This window comes from Electrophorus electricus, chromosome 8, assembly GCF_041902795.1.
Source record: "Electrophorus electricus isolate QZ-2024a chromosome 8, ASM4190279v1, whole genome shotgun sequence".
In the NCBI taxonomy this organism is placed as follows: Eukaryota; Metazoa; Chordata; class Actinopteri; order Gymnotiformes; family Gymnotidae; genus Electrophorus; species Electrophorus electricus.
Genome location: NC_137504.1, coordinates 13,370,688 through 13,390,906, shown reverse-complemented (window position 1 = coordinate 13,390,906; position 20,219 = coordinate 13,370,688). Strand labels below are relative to the sequence as shown.

The 20,219-nt window shown below is 39.4% G+C and overlaps 2 protein-coding genes across 3 annotated transcripts; both read right to left on the bottom strand.

The window, feature by feature from the left end:
• Positions 1–377: 377 nt before the first annotated feature.
• htr2cl2 (5-hydroxytryptamine (serotonin) receptor 2C, G protein-coupled-like 2) lies at positions 378–5,022 on the bottom strand. Its single transcript, XM_027018014.2, has 4 exons — positions 5,011–5,022; positions 4,352–4,667; positions 2,106–2,306; positions 378–1,270 (listed from the first exon to the last, which is right to left on the bottom strand). Exons 1-4 carry the CDS (start codon positions 5,020–5,022, stop codon positions 378–380), a joined length of 1,422 nt encoding a protein of 473 aa, XP_026873815.1.
• An 8,379-nt stretch (positions 5,023–13,401) lies between these two features.
• On the bottom strand, positions 13,402–18,644 carry LOC113582857 (G2/mitotic-specific cyclin-B3-like). Of its 2 annotated transcripts, XM_027018875.2 has the most exons (11): positions 18,194–18,644; positions 17,893–17,961; positions 17,619–17,716; positions 17,355–17,499; positions 16,247–16,345; positions 15,938–16,030; positions 15,692–15,829; positions 15,063–15,218; positions 14,202–14,351; positions 13,981–14,111; positions 13,402–13,889 (listed from the first exon to the last, which is right to left on the bottom strand). In XM_027018875.2, exons 1-11 carry the CDS (start codon positions 18,263–18,265, stop codon positions 13,805–13,807), a joined length of 1,236 nt encoding a protein of 411 aa, XP_026874676.2. In that variant the 5' UTR covers positions 18,266–18,644; the 3' UTR covers positions 13,402–13,804. The 2 variants fall into 2 exon arrangements, with proteins under 2 accessions (XP_026874676.2, XP_081575648.1); XM_081719522.1 differs by having other exon boundaries at positions 13,981–14,351.
• Positions 18,645–20,219: the final 1,575 nt, after the last annotated feature.

The following is a 20,219-nucleotide window of genomic DNA, read 5'->3' as shown; positions in this document are numbered from 1 at the left end:
GTGTATGAAATGTTTGAAAATATGGAGGGTTGTCATATTTCTTGTTCCTGAACACTGTCAAGTTCTGAAAACCTTTACAATTGGTTGCCTGTTATTGTCATGTGTTTCACATTCAAATAATATATGAAGCAAGTTAATGGAGTATTACCTAGTTTAAAACATTACTGACATTAAATACTGAGGTTTATAAACAGTAATGCTATGTGAACATAGTCATCATTAGCACCTCTAATTCTGCTAATAAGATTCTGCTAATAAGATCCGCTGGCAAATGGAACTATCTTTAGTTCCTGAAACTTATTAAAGAAACCTCATGCACCTGAACAAAGACTAAGAATTAGACTAGTAAAAGAAGCCTTCTCCTTGGTCTTCTACAGTCAGACACAGCTGACATGCTCTGTGGGGCCAGCAAAGTTATTCATACCCTCTTTGGGCATCTGATCTGGTTGTTTATGTATCAGGTGTGAGCTGTGTAAGCCCCTGTTCCCATTGGTGTCGGTGTAGCTTCGCCCCCCCAGGACAGGGGTGGGTGTGACAGAGTAAACCTGGCAGGGTGAGCTGCTTGGCAAAGCCTTCGTCTGCCTGTGGTACCTGCAGCGCAGGTAGCGGGCAAAGGCGTGGCGGTAGGTCTTGTTGAAAAGAGTGTAGACCAGTGGGTTGACCCCTGAGGAGATGTAGCCCACCCACACAAAGAGGTTCATCATTTCAGACAGGTGCTCACCACAGTCGCTCTGGCACACGGCGAGCAGCACGTTGGTGATGAAGAATGGACACCACATAACCAGGAAGAGGAAGAAAACAGCGCCAAGGACCTTGGAGGCCCGCCGCTCATTCTTGACGGCCTGTACCATGCCCCGCCTCCTCAGGCCTTGAGGAGTCCCACCCTCGGGACCCCTCGATGGGGCAGCTAGGTACCCAGTGACTGCTCTGCTGCGCGGCGTCATGTGCCCACCGTCAGAGGGTGCCTCGTCATTCAGGAGGCTGGCGTCACTTATGCTGAGCTGCGGCGAGGGTTGCCGAGGTGAGGGTTGCCGGGACGAGGGTCGCTGGGGATCGGTGTGCAGGGCATGACTGCGCGATATGGTCTCGGCGTGCTGCTGGAGGACCCGCGTGGTCAGGCAGTAGCAGACCACCATGATGAGGAGGGGCATGAAGAAGGCCACGAAGGAACCCGCCAGCACGAAGCGTGGCTCGTTGAGTGCACAGCTGCAGTTCAGGAACACCTTCCCCTCATCCTGAAGGCCAATAGCCGGGATTGGGGAGGAGACCACTGGAATAAAAAAATCACAGAGAAGTAGGGAGGAAAAGGGTGCAGGAGAGAATCAAAAATGTTACACAGAGTGTTACACAGCAGGCTTCACTGAGGTGATCTCAGTCTGGATGAATGAGGAAGCTATGGCAAAAGATCACTGGCACATTACTACAAATGTCCTTCATTTCAGGCAGAGATTCACATTGATCCTCCTCTTACTCTAAATACCTACAAAACTACAACAAAAGCAATATGTCAGAAAAGTCCCAGCATGCACTGAGCTCCTTATTTCTTGTCATCTTCCTATTAGCTAAAATGCTGACTACAAAGCTGCCTTACCCCATTAGCTAAAACACTGACATTTTACAAAAATGACAAAACCATGGTAGCCATATTGTGTGTGAGAATGTGAGGGATACAAGAATAGTGGTCTGAGGTTATTTCAAACATGTAGTGAATGATTGCCTATTTTGAGAACAGGTTATGTGTCAGCTTGTACAAATCAAACATTTCCTTAAAGGTGTTCAGAAAATAGTTTTGTTTGGGATTTTTTTTGTTTCTTATTTTTGGGGGCTTTCAAATTGATGTTGCCATAATGGGCTGAAAGCACTCTTTGGTTTGTTCCAAAAGGAACATGGATTATACATTCAAACACTTATTTTAAATGAATTATTTTGAACACAAAGACTGGTTCATTTAATATTTAGCTCCAAAAATGTCTTCACTGTACTTTTAACTCTCAATCACTTTAAGGAGAAGCTAACTGAAATTTTTCAAGCCTGCCCTGAGTCAAGGTTAAACAACTCCTCAATAGTTCCACTGCACAAGATTCTGTTATATGTATCTTACTGACCCACAGAAATGGTCCAGACTACTACAATCTTGCCCATGGCCCTGCAGGGGGAGTTGTTGAGACTGTATTGGATGGGACTGCGGATTCCAATGTAGCGGTCCAGCGAGATGGCACACAGGTGCATGATGGAGGCAGTGGAGAAAAGCACATCAAGGAAGAGCCACATGGGGCACAGAACCCGGGGCAGAGGCCATGTGTAATCTGGGGACAGGTACATTAAAATATGAGTGAAATCTCCACAGTTTCCTGATCTAGGATTCATTTTTAAGACCTTTTAGGCTTAGAAGGTTACAGTCACATGTGTTGGCAGGAGGTGCACATTTGTAGAAAAGAAACAAACAAAAACAGTTAGTCTGTGTTCTGTGGGCTTAGTTTCTTAGCAACCTTCTTGGTTTTTGGTTTTGATGTAGATGAGGGTTCTGGTGGAACTAATCAAAGTATAGTAGAGTAGTATATTATAAAGCATTTAGTACAGAACATTACAAATGTTGGATATGATTGCCAACAGTCAACAATGTTTGCACACCAACTAAGGCATGACAGGAGTTGGGAATAAGCATGTTTGGACCTGGCACTATAGGAAATCTGCATACATTAAAAAGAATGTGGATGAAAGATTGTAAAGGATATTGACATAATTAGCAGCACCACAAACTGTAAAGCACACTATGTAAAGAAAAGACTGTAGATGGTAGGAATAGGTAAACATCAAAATGATAATAGCCCAGAACTCCTATAGAGAGAGCTGTCTGATAGAGCAGTAAGAAGTACACAAAAGGGTATTGATAGGCTTTCTAATATTTCATGTTTTCAGTGTGTATGAATAGAGAAGTGCTGGACAGTGCCTACAGTAAAAACAGATTCATATCAGTATGTTCAATTAGTGTCCATGGAGATTAAACGTGCAGTGGCGTCCACCACGTGCCACTATCGACAGTTGATTTTTACCTGTAGCCCACAGCTGAGCCACCGTGGCAACGGTGGAATCTTGCTGAGAAGGGAGAGCCTCAAAACGCAGATTGAGTTCATTGCTGAGAGTCAGATACATTTCCTGTTCAAATATGGCAGGAATGGCCAAAAGGGGCACTTTACTCTCAAGACTGGCCCAACACTGAAATGACCACTTTCCCTACTGACCTATTGTTTAAAGAACATGTACCATGCTGAGTGGACCCACAAATCTTATCCTGGGGTACACATGATCTCATATTTAAAAAGAAAAATTCAACATAGCTGCACAGGTAAAAACACTAAGTCACATTATTCTGTTTGTACTTAGTGACATATAACGTTTAGCTACATGTTTCTGATGCATTACTGGCCTTCAAGTACAGGCTCAGGAACTACCAAAACTCAGACAGGTTATTATGAAATGTAGGCCACTGGATGCCAAATTTATAGAATATTAACTTAGCAAATTAGTGAGGTGTCCTAGGGCCACATTTTTGTCCCTTATGGAATTTCATGCAATTCTGACAACACTATTGGAGCATGAGGTTTGTGTTTTGTGAGGTTTTCTCATATACATTAGGTAAGGATGGCTCTAGTTATAGCTCACTGCATGTAGCCTACAGCTAAATAGGTTGTTTACCTGTAAAATAATATAACTGTTAGTAGTTACAACAGCCATACTGTACCATAACTGATATTAAATGCATTGTTCCACAAACCCCTGTAATCTCTTTCTATTCCCAATATGCTGGTGGAGTCAGGCGAGGATCAGGCGCTGAGCTAAAATGTTATCTTCAAGGTTCTTACCTGAATTACATTTACAAAAAATACCAACACTTGTGTTACCTCATGTAAATGGATCCCCCATTCTGCTGCACCAATCCTGCTACTCTTACACAATGTAAGGTGTGCAGGGTATGGAATTTCAAGTTTCAGGATATACATTTCAAGGTCAGGTCTGGAATGACTTCTCAAATCCTTCCCTTAGAGTAGGAATAATTGAATGTAATATCATTGTTTTAAAACTGAAAAACAAGCATTCAAAAATTCATCTGAAAAAGTGTTAAAATATTTCCGTTAAAATTGACTTTAAGTATCCAATGTAAAGATAAAATTTATATATATAAAATCTAAATTGCTTGGCAGAAACAGTGTAATCTGGTTGGTTGGTTTATCAACTGCATTTCATTGTATTAAATTATTTTAATGACTGGTGGTTTTCTTTAAATTCACTCTGATTTAAACTACAAGTTGCATAAGGTTACTGATTATTGAAGTGTATAGGCAGTACTCACTATACAGGATACTGATTAGTGAAGCTGGCATGACCAGGATGCCCACGAGCAGGTCCGCCACAGCCAGAGAGCGCAGGAAGAAGTTGGTGGCGTTGTGTAGCTTCTTCTCCAGGGAGACTGCCAGGATGACCAAGATATTCCCGCCAACAGTGAAGAAGATTATGACCAGAATGATCAAGGCAGGCCAGTTCTTCCCATTCTCTGTACAGTTGTTCGTCAGTTTGGATTCAGAAGAGTTGGATCCAAAATGGCTCTGCATTGTACATTGCAGTGAAGCCATAGCAAAACCAAAATGGAGCTTGCCAGGGTCGACCAGCTTAGTTTAACTAATAGATTTCAGCAATTGCCAGTGCTTTGGGACTCCATGTGTGAGTTCGTCTGGCTGTTCTCTCTGCCCCAGCTGCTTGCTTGAGTGTGTACGAGTCATATCTAAACAAAGAGCAATAGAGACTGGGTTAGGGATCACTGTAAAAGACCCAATCACAAATACATATGCACACATAGGGGATTATAGAGCAGTCAGGAGAAATGGCCCAAAGAATTAAAACCTGCAGGGAATCATGACATGTAACTCATGAACAACCAAGTGGGGAATGACCAAATGGGAAATCAGGCATTCTTGCACACATTTGCTGACTCAGTTTGTCTGTGTCACATACTGGTTTCTCCATAAAGACACATATCAGCACTTGACATAATATAGAAATGAGTAGTATACAAAGCATGATGTAGGTAGATTTTTAAATTAAAATAAAGTGAAATGATGTTTTAATCTTAATAAATTTACACCCAGTGCATATGATAAAGGCTCTTTGCCTTTCATAACTGAACAAAATTAGCAGAATCTGCTTATTTAAGGCTAAAATGTAGTACAGGGAGATAACAGATGTTGGTTTTAATAATTGATTCACAAAGTAACTTATGAAGTGAGTCAAGCTTTAGTTTTTGCATCAGTGGGGGTAAAGTCAGGCACAACTACTCACATTGAAATATAATATACTACTTTAATGTGATGCAGTGAAATGGAAACCTCTAAACCACAGAAGAGGCCCAAAATATTTGTGGGATGAGGTAGATTTAGTCTCCCAATCACAGAATGTCTTACTGTCACGTCTTCAGCCTCCAGTGCGCCTCCGTAGGACTACATTCCCCATAATCCTCCTTTGCGTTCCCAATCCCCAGTCTATTGATTTCACCTGTGTCTTGTTGTCCTTAATGTATCTGAGTATTTATCCCCTCAGTCTTGCTCTGCCCAACAGCTAATAAGGAATAGATGTTAAGGGAGAATGCCTTAATATGACTTTAACATCCTTGCTGGGCTAACAACCTTTCTGTATTATTAGCTATGCCAGCATGTTTATTTGTATTCTGATCCTATTTACAACACCTTTGTGATTTAGAATTACGAATCCTTAGAGAGTATTTTCAACAGCTTATATACTTGTGAGCTGGTCAAAGTGCAAAGAAACAAAAAAGTGTAGCTTTATAGTAAAATGAGTTGGCTCTTGCACTAAAGGCCCTGAAAGGTATGCCATTTTGTTTTTTCATGGTCCTTTCTTCAGACATGCATGCTAAAAGGCCTTCAGTCCTGCTAAACCTCTCCTGAAACAAGCACTGCAGCAGTGTACAGAAATACGCCTGTGATCCAGAAGAACATTTAAAAAATCCCAAGGAATAAAGCTGTGGAGAGTTGAAAGTTCGCTTCTAATTTATGATGTGCCTAAAACACTCCCGTTCATACTTATCACATCATGGACAGATTACTAATCTGAGATCAGGCCAATGTTGGCCACATAATTGTTTTTACTAGGATACATCAGGCAAAAACTGAGTCTAGATTGGTCTATAAATATCACAAAAAACTGAAATTCTCCATGGTCTCAGGAACTCTTACAGTGCAATATGAGCTGTGTGGGTTTTCTACATGACAGAAACATTCATCTTTGAGAGAAATTTCAACATACCCTACTACAATTATTCACTTCGACAGGGCCATTTGGAACATGCACCTTCTGAACCCCAGCTCAGTTCTGTTACTGTCTGAAAATGTCAGCAGGTGTCAAAAAGATGGAACTGACTGTGGCAGGGCCCCAGGAAAGAGGACACACCAGGAGAGATTGTGTATCTACATACCCTAGAGAGAATGAAGGAAAGCCCCAGGGAATGTGACCTTTAATAACAACAGACACGTGTAGCAACCTTGACAGGTGAGTCCAATATACTTGACTTACTATGACCAACTGACCGTTAAAGAAGCTGACATCATCAGCTGGAAAGTGGCTGACTGTGATACCTGGAGACAGACAATGTTACAATTAGTCTGCTGTTTGGGGTAGGCTTCTGCCTAGTGCACATGAATACCATTGATTGTTAAACATATAGGTGACTGCTCATTATATTAATTAGGCAAGACACAATTATTCCCTCCATTTCATAATCTGTCTTTGGATGTCATTAACATTCTCTCTGCATTTATTGCAATATACAGTAAATGTCCTCTGATACAGTACAAGAACAACACATGAAACCAAGAACTGAAAATAGGTAGACAGTTGTAATGTCCTCGACTGAAGAATATTTTGCTTAGGATCTTTCTGACAAAAAATATCTCTTCACGTAATAACTGTGCTTATTCGCTGTGACAAATCCTGACACATCCAAGTGTCAATTCTTTTTCCTGCAGCAGACCGTCTAACACTTTCTCTCTGAAAAGAGCGAACAAAAGAATTTTAATGACGGCAAGTTGAATAGCTCACCACTGAGCTTAGCTTCAAGTGCCTTAGGCAAATAAGAATGCCGCGGTCATTGTGTGCTGCATGGTGACAAGAAGTGGTCTAAGTCACCAATTAGATGCACTCGACTCATTTCAACAAGGTAATATTGCACAGAGTTGGCTGTTGCATTGAACGCCCTGAAAGATGTAGCCTTTCTTCTACTGAATGTTTCTTACTTTAGATGTAACATGTTTAGATGAGTCATGTTTAGATGTGTCATGTTTAGATATGTCATGTTGACATGTGTCAAGGTTAGATGTCTCTGTGTCAAGGTTAGATGTCTCTGTGGCATGGCCCTGATGGAAAGGACACTTTTGTGCAGAGGGACACTTGGACAGTGTCACGCACAGGGGCACTCCCTGGAAGTGAAGGCAGTATGACGAAGACCTTCAACCTCCGAAGGAGATGATGGTGTGACGGAGACCGTCACTTCGGAAGGTTAAATGGGTGCTCTGGCTGCTAACTCAGAGAGCTGGCTCTTTGGTCCAGTGGTCAGAGTTCACGTTTATCTCCTGTCAGACCTGAGTTTGAGCTCAAGAGCTCACACGTGTTTAGATGTCTCTTGTTTACATGTATCATATTTAGATGTATTATGCTTAAATGTTTCAGATATTTACAGCTTAGATGTCTTAGATATTTACAGCAAGCCTCCTCCACATATAATTAAACACACACAGATATGCAGGAAAATATAGGCTTGCTATATATTGGTATTTTTCAGAATAAAATAGCCAATACAATCAGGTTGACCAAAACAACAAAAAGCACTGGTGCTTGCTGGTATGCAATCAGAGGATGTCTGACATTTAGGCCGACATTCATTTTCTTTTGACATTCAAAATTATCATAAACATTGGAACAGTGGTACAGATATGGACTAAGTTGTGCATTTAACTGAGATGCTGATTGAGAGCTATTGCCATTCATACTTGACAGCCTGCTGCTCATGTTGTGCTATAGGTTGTCTGTGCTACCAAGTGCTATTCTGTGCTTAGTCCTGGGGAGGAGTATGGCCTCACAAGACCATGATCCATCCCTCTTTCATTTTTTGGATATTTCATGTTTAGAAATGTCATGATTAGATATGGCATGTTTAGATGTGTCATATTTAGATATTTCATGCTTTGATGTGTCATGTTTAGATATTTCATGTTTAAATGTGTCATGTTTACATATGTCATGTTTACATATGTCATGTCATGGGTTTTCTGACATCACCTTCATCTCAGCATTACCTTCATATGAATTTAACTCACCTCAACACAGTGAAATTCTAATCAATGTTATCTGCTGAAGTATCAAGCATAGTTGTCTCAAGCAAATGTTTTCCCCTCAGGAAGCATCTAGCAAAGCCTAAAAAAAAAGGGATCAGTGTCATAAGTGTGTTGAAACACATGATACTAGCATCCATGGGTACCATTTGATGAAAGAACAACTTTATTTAATAATTGATATCCAAACATGTACCATCAAGCCCGATAACAATCAAAATGTGAAAATTAGAACTAGTCTGTAAATTAACGTTCAGTACAAGCAATGATTTTTTAAATTAAAAAACTTAATTTTGTAATCATATCAGATAAAATCTGTAAAATAATTTCTAAAAAAAAAAAAAAGCCTTTTATGGTGCCTATTTTTCTCTCTGCAATTGTCATTAGAATACAACTAATTTGTGTACTAGAAGCAGCAACACAATGAGCAGACTGAACATTAATGAACCCACTAGCCATCCTCCACAGTAACTTGAACTGTACCTTGAATTTCATATAAGTTGTTATTTTTACTCTCACTAAAACACTTCTGTGTCTTATAGATAAAAATCACGTTAAAGCTCATTATAGTATGCGCTGGTCTACATATCTCTCGAAACTAACAACAGATGGATTTCACCATTTCTGGACTTGTCAAATTATTATTCATGACCATCCCGTGAAATCTAACAGCTACTGATGATGATGCTCACATATTCAAAACAATGAGTTGAATAGCGCATTTATGATTCGACGACTTTCACTGTGTTGTGCTCAGCACCTGCAATCCTTTCTTACAGATCCCACGAGCCCCGCACGCACTAAACATATGTTTATTCAGCACTACTTTTGCACCACTCTGTTCTCACAGTTCAGCTCCCCCCGCTGTACGGTAACAGCAGCATCGGCTGTGCAACTACCATTTTTACGTTTCGCTTGTCAACATTCACAGGTTTTGCTTGTCACCGGTGATGTCAGATTACATCGTGGACATACAAGTCTGAACCCAAAGGGGACGGAATGTATAGTAAAACACTGATAGAAGCCCTGCTCACAGTCATTTCACTCGGAAAGACAAAAAAGTGATGCACCGTAAACATGTCTTTATAACAAGACAGTAAATATATACTACTGTCTATAGCACAGTGTGCTCTTGTTTTAGACAATAGCGTTTGGTTCCAGTGAGATGACTAGTGCCAGGAGTGAATGTAACTGGCAGATGCGGATTTAAATACAGCAGCCAGACGCGCGCATTCACACACTCGTTTGGTTTTGAGAATTTCCCGGTAATGTGGTCAAATATCTGTTATATGCACTTAACTAATAATGTAACTACAATGTATAAATACATATTTATTTTCAGCTTTAAACAATTCAATTTAGCTTTTTATAGTACATTATCTTGCTAGGTCCTTTCTGTTGGTCCTACCAAGATAGGTAACCAATATTTTACAATCGTCCTACACAGTCAGGACATCCTGAAAATTCACAAACACGCACACACAAACTACATGTTGGTTTTTGTGACTTTTCAGGACATGAGGAAATACATATGTCAAATACAACTCACCACAAAGGAACAGAAACAATGTTTGCTATTTGGGAACGTAATAATCAGTTACTGGGGAAATGATTACAGCCGCTTCCCACAATTAACTCGCTGTTGCACCGGATATTACACATCCAATCGCTTATATACGGTTTACATTTCCATAGTTTTATGTATCCGAATTACTTTAGATAAAATAAACAAGGAGGCAACGAGTCTTATGATTAATAAGTGAGACAAATTATGTAACTGATTCTTTAATGCAATAGTTATCGTACCTAATTCAAAGACAGTGGAAGACTTTAAGATATATGCGCTCCCAAAAGAAATATCAAACAAATCCATTCTTACTAAATGTATCTGTAAAATAAAATGGTAGCCTCACACTTACTCGTTTAGTGGTCGATCGTAATCTGGTTTTATATCGTGCTATTTCTTCAAAGTCTGCTAAAGAAGTTCTGCTGCTAAACCGAAGTCAGTCGTGCCAGATGCGTTAAACAACGACTTGATTTGCACCTCAGCTCTGCGCGAACGCTGGTGCTGCTTGGTCACTCGTATCACTAAAAATGTCGTAGGTTAGCGCCGCTTCTACGGTAGGAAGTCAGTGATGATCACCTTTATTCAAAAAGGTCATGAACGAAATAATCTGTTAAAAGATGGTGCTGAAGTATTAGCTGTCCGACAGACACCCGTCCTTCGTTCATCAAACGTTATGAGGTTGCCTACATAATGTGTGAGCGTGAAGTGAAGAAAGGACACGAGTGGGTGAGAGAACATTCAACGCTGAATCTTTGAAAACTCCTTCACCGAGTGCAGAATTGTTAGCAAAATATATAAACCTCCCACGTAATGATAGCTGGTTGACAAAGATGAAATGGGCCCGTTGGATCAAAACTGTAAAAAAATCAAATAAATAAAATAGAAAAATAAATAAATAAATAACTGAATCATTTAAGGTCATTGTTCAGGAAAGGTTTGCTTGAATAGGACTAACCTGAGATGTGAGTAGTGGAGGCCTGTTACAAAGAGGTTATATTTTTGAAGCATCAGGCCCCCCCATCTAATTTATGATGCCCAGCTTCACTCACACACACACACACACACACACACACACACACACACACACACACACACACACATTGTAGATGCAGAGTTATACATATTCATATTCAGTGAGAGTCAAAATATCCTGACCATAGCATTCATGACTAAGTCACTCTCTGCAGCACTTCACTGCTCCTATTTCATACATCCACATAAGCACCATGTCACAGCACTTCAGATTTTTTAAGGAACTCCTCTGTGATCAAAATGTTTCAGAAAATGGCATTTAGTTCAGACAGCTTTCTGAAAGACGCATTAATTGGACGCATTAATATGTCATAACATATAAAGATCTTGATGGCGCTGTTCCTCAGCACATCACCAATTTATCACATGACCTCACCCCTGCCTGTACACGCAAGACTTATATAGCTCATCTACTGTTAAAGTTAAACTCAAAATCAAATTTATTTATATAGTGTTTTTTACAACACACGTTGTCACAAAGGAGCTTTATGAATGTGTGGGTCCAAATCCCTAATAACAAGTCAGAGGTGACAGTGGTAAGGAAAACCCCCCTGGCAGAATTAAGGAAGAAACCTTGGAAAGACAAAGACTCAAGGAAGGACCATCCTCCATTGGGCAGCCCAGCTAGTAACCAGTCCATGATTTGTTATGTTGTGTTCAGTCCAAGTAGTTGAGTATAGATGTGGAAGCCTCAGTTACTGCAGTGGGCCTAGGGTGGGCACACTGTTCCTGGCACATGGCCGTATTTCATCTACTGGCAGCATCAGTTCATTTACAGGCAGGACTGCGACATGTTTTAGATGCGTTGTCACTGAAGAACAGGTCTAGACAAGTGTTGGCATCATTTCCACAGTAATATGCCAATAAAACAGAAAGATGTAGGTTAGATTTGTAAAGATGAACAACCCATGAATGCAGCATGTAGTACAGCAGGTTCATCTGTAGCAACATGAGTAAAAGGAAGTGCCGAAGACTGACCACCATCCTGGGGGCTCTCTAAGACACTGTATTCCACCCCCCCTCAGGTTTCATTGTCACAAATATGAGTGAAAGCACAAAGTGGCAAGATGACAGTGTCAACATCTCAGATTATCAGAAAACGCTACAATCAGGGACCCCAGGCTCTGCACCTTTATATACAGGAGGATAACCAAGCACTTGAGTAAATAAATAAGTCTTTAGCCTAGATTTAAAAATTGCAAGTGTGTCTTGAGTTTTTAATAGGAGAGAGCTCTACCTCTGGCTGTAATCTTAACTAAATCTAGGAACCAAGAGAAACCCTATATTTTGAGAGTAATTAGGTATTTATAGTATACAATGTAGGTAATGTAGTATATAATATATAGTATATAGTATATACTGTAGGTAATTATAGTATAGAATGTATACAAAGTGGATTATAGTATACAATAAGATCATTCAGATACTGTGGGGCTGGAATATTTAGTGCATTAAAACATGGACCAATTTCTCTGCATCTGATGAGGAAAGTATATGTCTCAGTTTAGCAATATTACGCAAATTTAAAAAAAAGGCAATTTTAGTAACATTACATATGTGTCACTTTAGAGATTAGAGCCAATAGTAACACCTATGTTCTTCTTACAGCAGTTTTGGGTGTTACTGAAAAGCCATCAAGATTTAGTAGAATATTAAACAATTTGCCCCTAGCATCTTTGAGTCCAAGCAATAGCACCTCAGTCTTACCAGCATTTAGAAGGTTAGATGCTATGCAATTTTTTTTATTTCCTTTATACAGTGCTCAATTTTGTTAATTGTATTGTACTATCAGTGCTCCAGATAAGGCTCTTGTTCCTAGTGCCAGGTTGTACAGTGTGATGGCCCCAAAACTCTGGATCTAACTTCCCCAACTCACTTTTCCTAGTTTCATCCATCTATTAGTGTCTTACTCAGCCAGTGTATTTACAGAATTCACTTATGAATTTGTTCTGTGCCTTCTGTAAAGCAAAATTAGCTATACATCCAAAGATTAAGATGAGAATTGCTCCACACAGACAACCTATTTAGCACATTATTATAATTTGTCAAACAATTCTTGCACTGGTTCCTTAATGAGAATGAGACACTCACTGTCATTTAGATTGCACTCTGCTACAAAATATATCAGATTTATGCACTTTTTCAGAATTTAGTGATCACTTGACTTTTTTCCATATTGCTTTTTTTGCTTGCTTCTAACAATATGCTCAAAATGGTAATTTATGAATCTCTCAACATTAGTTTGAGACAAGAAACTAATGCAGTCTATGCATGCTGCCCACTTGTGGCGGCAAGGACGTATTTCCGCAAATGCCTCTGAAAGTAACGAAGTGTTTGGAGAGTGTGAACCTTTCAGTCAGATTGTTGTACTTCTGTAAAACTAGACTGAAAAAAGACACATGGGATCATTTTTATTTTTCAGAAGAAAGCCATTAAAAAGTACTGCCTATATAATAACAGAATCATGATAAAGAGGTGTAAAATGATATACAAGTATATAAAAGAACGTAAAACTACACAGAAATACAACTCTAACAAAGATTAAACATTACAACAGAACATTTTAAAAGATAACATTACGTTTTCGTTAAACTGTACATTCAAATCCACATTTTCTTGATGTACCCTAAACATACGGTCAATTTCTGCTTAATTATTTAATCAACTATGAACTACACATAAAATGAATATTTGAATTTTTAAATATAGTACAAAACTACGAAACATTTAAATACATACAAAATATAATAAATAACATTTGAGTGGAACAAAAAAACATTTATAATCCTCTGGGACGGAATCTCCTGATTTACTGATGAATATCTTCTTCAGACAGAGCCTCCTCTAGTGTCTCAATATGGACCAAGGGAATTTTTGCCACTTCAAAAAAGACCCTGCAAAACACACAAAAAGACAAACCGGAGAATCAGACGGAACAGCAGTCGCACGTGTGTGATTTTAGTACAGCGCATCTGCTTTACCCACTTATGAGAATACTTGTTTTCCACAGCTTTGAGCTGCTCGTCCGACGGGCTGGCCAGCATCGCGTAGAGTTTCCTCACCAGAGAAGCCAGGTCCCTCAAGGCGTAGCCACTGTGGCGCTGAAGTGCCCCTGTCTGCGGCGAGAGAAAACGCCTCATTACCGACAGCTGCGGCGCACCGACGGGCACGCGCCAGACACCGCGCGTTCGCGTGCGCTTCCTCACCCATCCTCCCAGGCCTTTGGTGACGAGAGCGAGGAGCAGACAGGCGGAAGCCAGGCGCGAGGCCCTCTCCGCCACCAGCTCCAGCTCCAGCAAGCTCAGCTCGCACACGTAGCGCGCGAGCGTTAGCGTCTCCATACTCGCACGAGCCACCTGTGGCGGGGCCCGGCCCAAGTAAAACGGAAAAATGCAATCAGAGAGGGACGCAAGCCCAAGTTAGCCAGAGTCAGGCACACTCGGAATTTAGCTTATATATGAGCTCCAGACATTCCCCGCCGGGTTCTGTAGTCTTGGCTCATTTCAGAAGTTTGTCAAGGGTCATTTATTATTTTAGTCCTAAGCAATTCTTTGGTACAGCAGTTTTTTACAGCCATTATCCTACAGCATAATAAAGTGCACAATGAAGCATTTAGCTGCACCTGAATGGATATGATTAACCCCCCAATTAACTTAAAAGCCCGGCTCCAGAATAACAGCAAATGGACGAGCTAGACCAAAAACAACAACAAACAAGATACACTCATGGCAACTGCCATGATATAGTCTAAAATAAGGAATTTTGATTTTAAAAAGCTTCAGTGTTTTTCTATGCATTTATTTGAATAAAATAACTATTAAATTAGAGAAGGTGGCTTGCACTGGATTGGGTATTTCTAAATCTATTTTACAGATTGGCTAATTAGGTTTGGGCCACTGGGCTGCTTTCTAAGCTAAATTCTAAGAGTTCACTACAAAAGCAGACTTACAAAGGTTACAGAGGCAGAAGACATACAGACTGACCATGTAAACTATAGATGGAAGTAAATACAAATAAATGAAAAATCAAAAAGTAGTATAAAAAAACCAAAAAAACCCACAACTTACCCTTGCATACCGCCTGAGAAATCTATAAGGAACAGGGATGTTTATATCGAACTTAAGTCCTTGTAATATGTTTCTTTCCATGGCAATGAATTCCTGCCTTTTGTAGGCATCATCGCAAATGTAGAGGAAGTCATCAAGACTGGGAGGGCACTGCTCCTATTCCAAGATTGAAGTATTTTACGGAAAAGTACAGTCAACCATTTGTTCTGATTGAGGGTGTAAAGGGCCACTTCATAAAATGCAAACATTGCTCATTATGCATGTCATTAATATTAGCTAAAGGAGGTCATCTCACTGATGCTTACTTTCATTATAGACATGCTAGCGACTGTAGGTGAAGTACAACCATCATGTACACTGTACAGCTATACCACACATTTATATCATCAACACTAGTCAGTTAACCACTAAGTACTTTTAAGTTATATTTATGAATATGAGCTTATGGGAGCCATGCATGAAACAAACAGTGCTCAGCTAACTCTCTCCTTTTGCTATTGCTCTAGGCAAATTGCAATGTAAAGATCATCTCAAACGAGAGAGAGTGTGTTCAGTGTGATACTTGCGCTAGCAGTGAATGATAACCTTTTTTATGATGCTTTTGGGAAAGACTCTCTTTATGTACTTACTTCAAATTTGGCAGCAATGAGCATTGCTGTGGAACCAATCAGCTGCAGGGACTCCCTCATTGCCACAGTGACAGAGAGGTAGTGGTCTATGAGCTTCACTGCCAGATACAGTGTCTCATGATTCAGCTCAAAGTTCTCCTGTACAGAGAAGCCAGAGAGACAGGCAAAGCAGAAACTTGTCAAGGTTCCCAAGTGAAGGAAATGTCGCTAAACGGCAAAGCACAACACAGCAACTGGGAGGCATACCTGGACCTCCACCATCCAGTCGACGAGGATGCCCCGCATGTCTTCGTTCAGGTCTGGCTGAGTGTGCATGTAATCTGTCAAAACAAATTTCTCCTGGAAAGAAGCAAATGAACAAATGAACAAATGCACACAAACATTTATACCAAGGGCATCCATTTTCAAAAGAAGATTATATATTATCATGAATATTTTTAATGAACAAACATATCAGAAGGAGCTGAAAATTGGGGCCAAACACAACATACTAACAAACATAAATGCATCCAAACAAAAACAGCAAAAAATAATTTTAAATAAATCAAATGCTACCTCTCTATGCTTGAGGTAGTCAAAAATATCTTTGGCATACTCCGGACTCATCAAGTAGTCACCAGCCTGATCTTTATCAATGTCAAAAGCTTCTGCTATCTGAGGAGGATAAGCAACAAGAAAGGAACACCATTAAAGACTTGGACATAGATAAGAGATACCTGCAGTTAGATACCTGTAGTAAAATACCTGGAGTAGTATATTCAGGACGAGTTAGATATGACTGTAACAGGATGGCATTGAAATATTTGGTGCTTGATCTTTGTTGATGTATGATTACATAGCTGTAACACACATGACTCATTGTATTCCCTCTCTTTGACATAATGTGGCAATAGGTTGGGAGCAATTATTTATACTTAATTTTCCACATGAAATTATTGTGAACTGTTGTCAAGACAGGCCCCAGTGCCACATGGATGTTCACCAATGTCTTCATACACGTTCAATGTGTTACTTTTAAAAGAACAGGGCCCTACTACCATGGAAATTAAATCGCCATGCAGATATATTAGATTAGCAGGAGGGTCATTAAGCTAACACATAATTAGGTTTGACCAAACTTGTTAATATGCATCAATGCCAACAGTGATTAGATGGGTCTGTTAGATGCCTCAAGCAGCAAAATGGATCTCTCCGTGACTAAGGGAACACATTTGGCAAGAGTCCAATTTTAGGTAGCATTCACAATCCCTGAGGGAACTCTCCCGTGTAAATTTACTTCCCCTCTTTTTTCCTATTTTTCCTCAGTTTGTCAACTGATTATAATTTAAGCTTAATTTTAAAAATGTCCTGTTGGATGAGTTTTCTAAATAAATGTTTGTGACCAAAAATTTCTTACAATTTAAGCACATTTTTGCAGAGACAGTGAACACTATCCTTTTTAATGCACGATGACATACCTCTTTTGTTCATGAACATGTTTTTATGATCTTTAATGCAGACATTTATCTCAGATGTCAATGGGATGCATGCATTTTTATGAAGGTGCAACCCCAAATTCCATATAAATGCATCTCTTATTAAAAATGCCAAAACTGATGGTAAAATGACTGATGATACAAGGACTCACTCTGACATATATGATAAACAGTTCCTCAAGTCTGACCTTTTGCTCTTGACCATCAGATTCCAGACGTTGCGGGACCGGGGACTGCTCCTCAGGATGTGCTTCGCTGGAATCTGCTAATAAAGCCTTCTCCACTGGACCTTCAGCCTCACTGCAGTGCTTCTCATGTGGGACACTTTTTGACCTGGAGTGAAAACTGTTTAAGCAATTTTTGAAAGAAAATACAGAGCTGCCTGTTCTTGTGCCAATGTCAAGATAACAATGGTTTTTGAGAGCAATGGTCTGAAGGTTAGCAATCATTACCCTTTAAGACAGACTGTAGTCTTAACCATTTTGCTTGTTGGTGCCCTTTTGCCCTGCTTGCCATTCTTTGCTGGGTCACCATTCTGGGATTTGTTGGTCTGTTTGGAAAAGGACAATGCTTATCTTCCATTCTATTTTAAATTATTTCCAAGAGAAATACTGTCTGATATGTAAAAAACAAAGACCCTCTGCATAAGTGAAAGTGTAAATTATATCAAATCACACCAAGCAAGCTTTATTTTTTATTTAAATATATAGCAATCCTTTTGCTTACATTTGTAAGATCAGTAAAAGCAGATCTTTTCTTGGGTCCACCCTGAGGGGAGGATGAGGTTCTTTTGACCTGATAAACATAATGTTGCAACAAAGGAAAACAAATAAACCATCATACGTTGTTTGTGTTGCTGTTTACCAACGCCGTACGGTTCACAATTAATCTGAAGAGTAATATATGCAAAAATAATTATTAGCTATATAACCTACTGATACAAATAAATCTTAAATGCGACATGAAATCTGCTAGATTGACAGGTAGATAGCTAACGTAAATCAACACAAAACGTCAGTGTTCTCACCTGCTTGTCAAGACCATTCACTTTACCCTTAGGTTTAGAGACCGTGCAGTGTTTACCCCGCTTGAACGGCATGGTTTATTACAATCTGGCTGTAAAAACACCTCTCCTGCCGTCTTGGTGAAGTTTAAGATAACTCGATAGCGAGCTAATATGCAATGTAGTAGTAAAATCAAGAGCAACACATTTAACACTGCATGTTTGCGCTGTCTGGTTAGCAGTTCATGTAAATTAATCCCAGTTAAAGATGAATAAAGGTAAACGCGCTCTCTGATCGCCTACAGATTTTCGTATTCAACAACGACTTCACTCACGATTTACGATTTTAAAGACATAAATCGCACATAATTTTTGCGCTTTCGTTTTAAAGTTATCGATCTATTTTTAAATTTTAAAAAATTTGAAATCGCAGTATCTGTAAAGGTGCATCCTTATTGGACCTTTATCAATATACGTCAACCACATCAGCCAGAAGTCCGTTTAAAACTATCAGCCAATCGCCTTCGCGTATATTTTTTTATTAGCCAATCAGGGAACAGAAATGAGCCCGTTGGAATTTCTTCTTTGTTTTTCTATTTACCAGTATGGTAAGATTGGCGTGACGTAACACGCGTATCGCCACCTACTGTGGTGGATACTAGCACAACAGACTACTACAGGAGTCAGTAAGTAAACACAAGTCACACGCCTTTATGAATACACCTTATTGGTCATTCAGGCTGTTCAACCTTTTTAATTTATTTCCTCTGTCCTCTTTTATACTATACCATATTTTTCTTTATATTTTCACTTTTACCCTTAAATCACGGCTCTCCTTTTAAAACTTGTGTTAATGTTCTCTTATTAAACATTAACACTGTTACTTGATATTAATATTTAACTACCGACCCAAAACACAATACAGCTCTTCATTTTGACAGCACGCTTTCATCTCGGCTTTCTGGGTTTTTTTTTTTATCGTTCTATCTAATCCTATCATTTCTGTTATGATTCCATCCATACTTAAAAGGATTTTGTTCCTTTATGAACTTTAAAACCATATACATTAAATTTGGCGTGAATGTTCAGTGGATACGATTCTACAACTTGAGGAGAAAATGTTGTTTTGGATAACGTAGTTATGACACTGATCCACTAGATGGCAGTAAATCATAGTAGTGGTGTAACTATACTTACTATACTTACTACTCTCCCTCATCCCAAAGGCGTCTGATACGTTGGTGTCAGAAAGACCATTGAAGTGTTGGAGATTTTAGATAAACTGAATCTATACCTGTTTATTAAAACATTTATCTGTTTATTTAAATGGGTTTTTTTGCTTTTCAAATGAATAGGAATAATAAATCATTATAATTCTTATATTTTTCTAGAATTAATTCATGTAAAATTGTTAGCATGCACTGTGTGCACAATGATTAGGCAAGAAAGTATTTTGACAATATCATAATTTGTATGCATGTTTTACAACTCCAAGCTGTATAACTTGAATGCTTATTGGATTTAAGCATATCGGGTGATGTGTATTTGTGTAATGAGGAAGGGTGTGGCTGAAGGAGATCAACACCCTATATCAAGGTGTGCATAAGTATTAGGCAGCTTCTTTGCCTCAGGTAAAATTGGCCAAAAAAGAAGTGTTTTAACTGACTCTGAAAAGTCAAAAATTGTAAAAAGTCTTTCAGAGGGATGTGGCACTCTGTAAATTGCTAAGATATTGGTGCATGATCACAGAACCATCAAACATTTTATTGCAAATAGTCAGCGCGTTGAGAAGAAAAGATGCAAATTAAATGCCGAAGATTTGCGAAGAATCAAACGTGAAGTGACCAGGAACCTGTTATCTTCCAATACTGTCATATTCCAGAAATGCAACCTACCTGGATTGCCCAGAAGTGCAAGGTGTTGAATACTCAGGGACATGGCCAAGGTAAGGTAGGCTGCAACCCAACCACCACTGAACAAGACACATAAGGTGAAACATCAATACGGGGCCAGAAATATCTGAAGACCGATCTTTCAAAGGTTTTGTTAA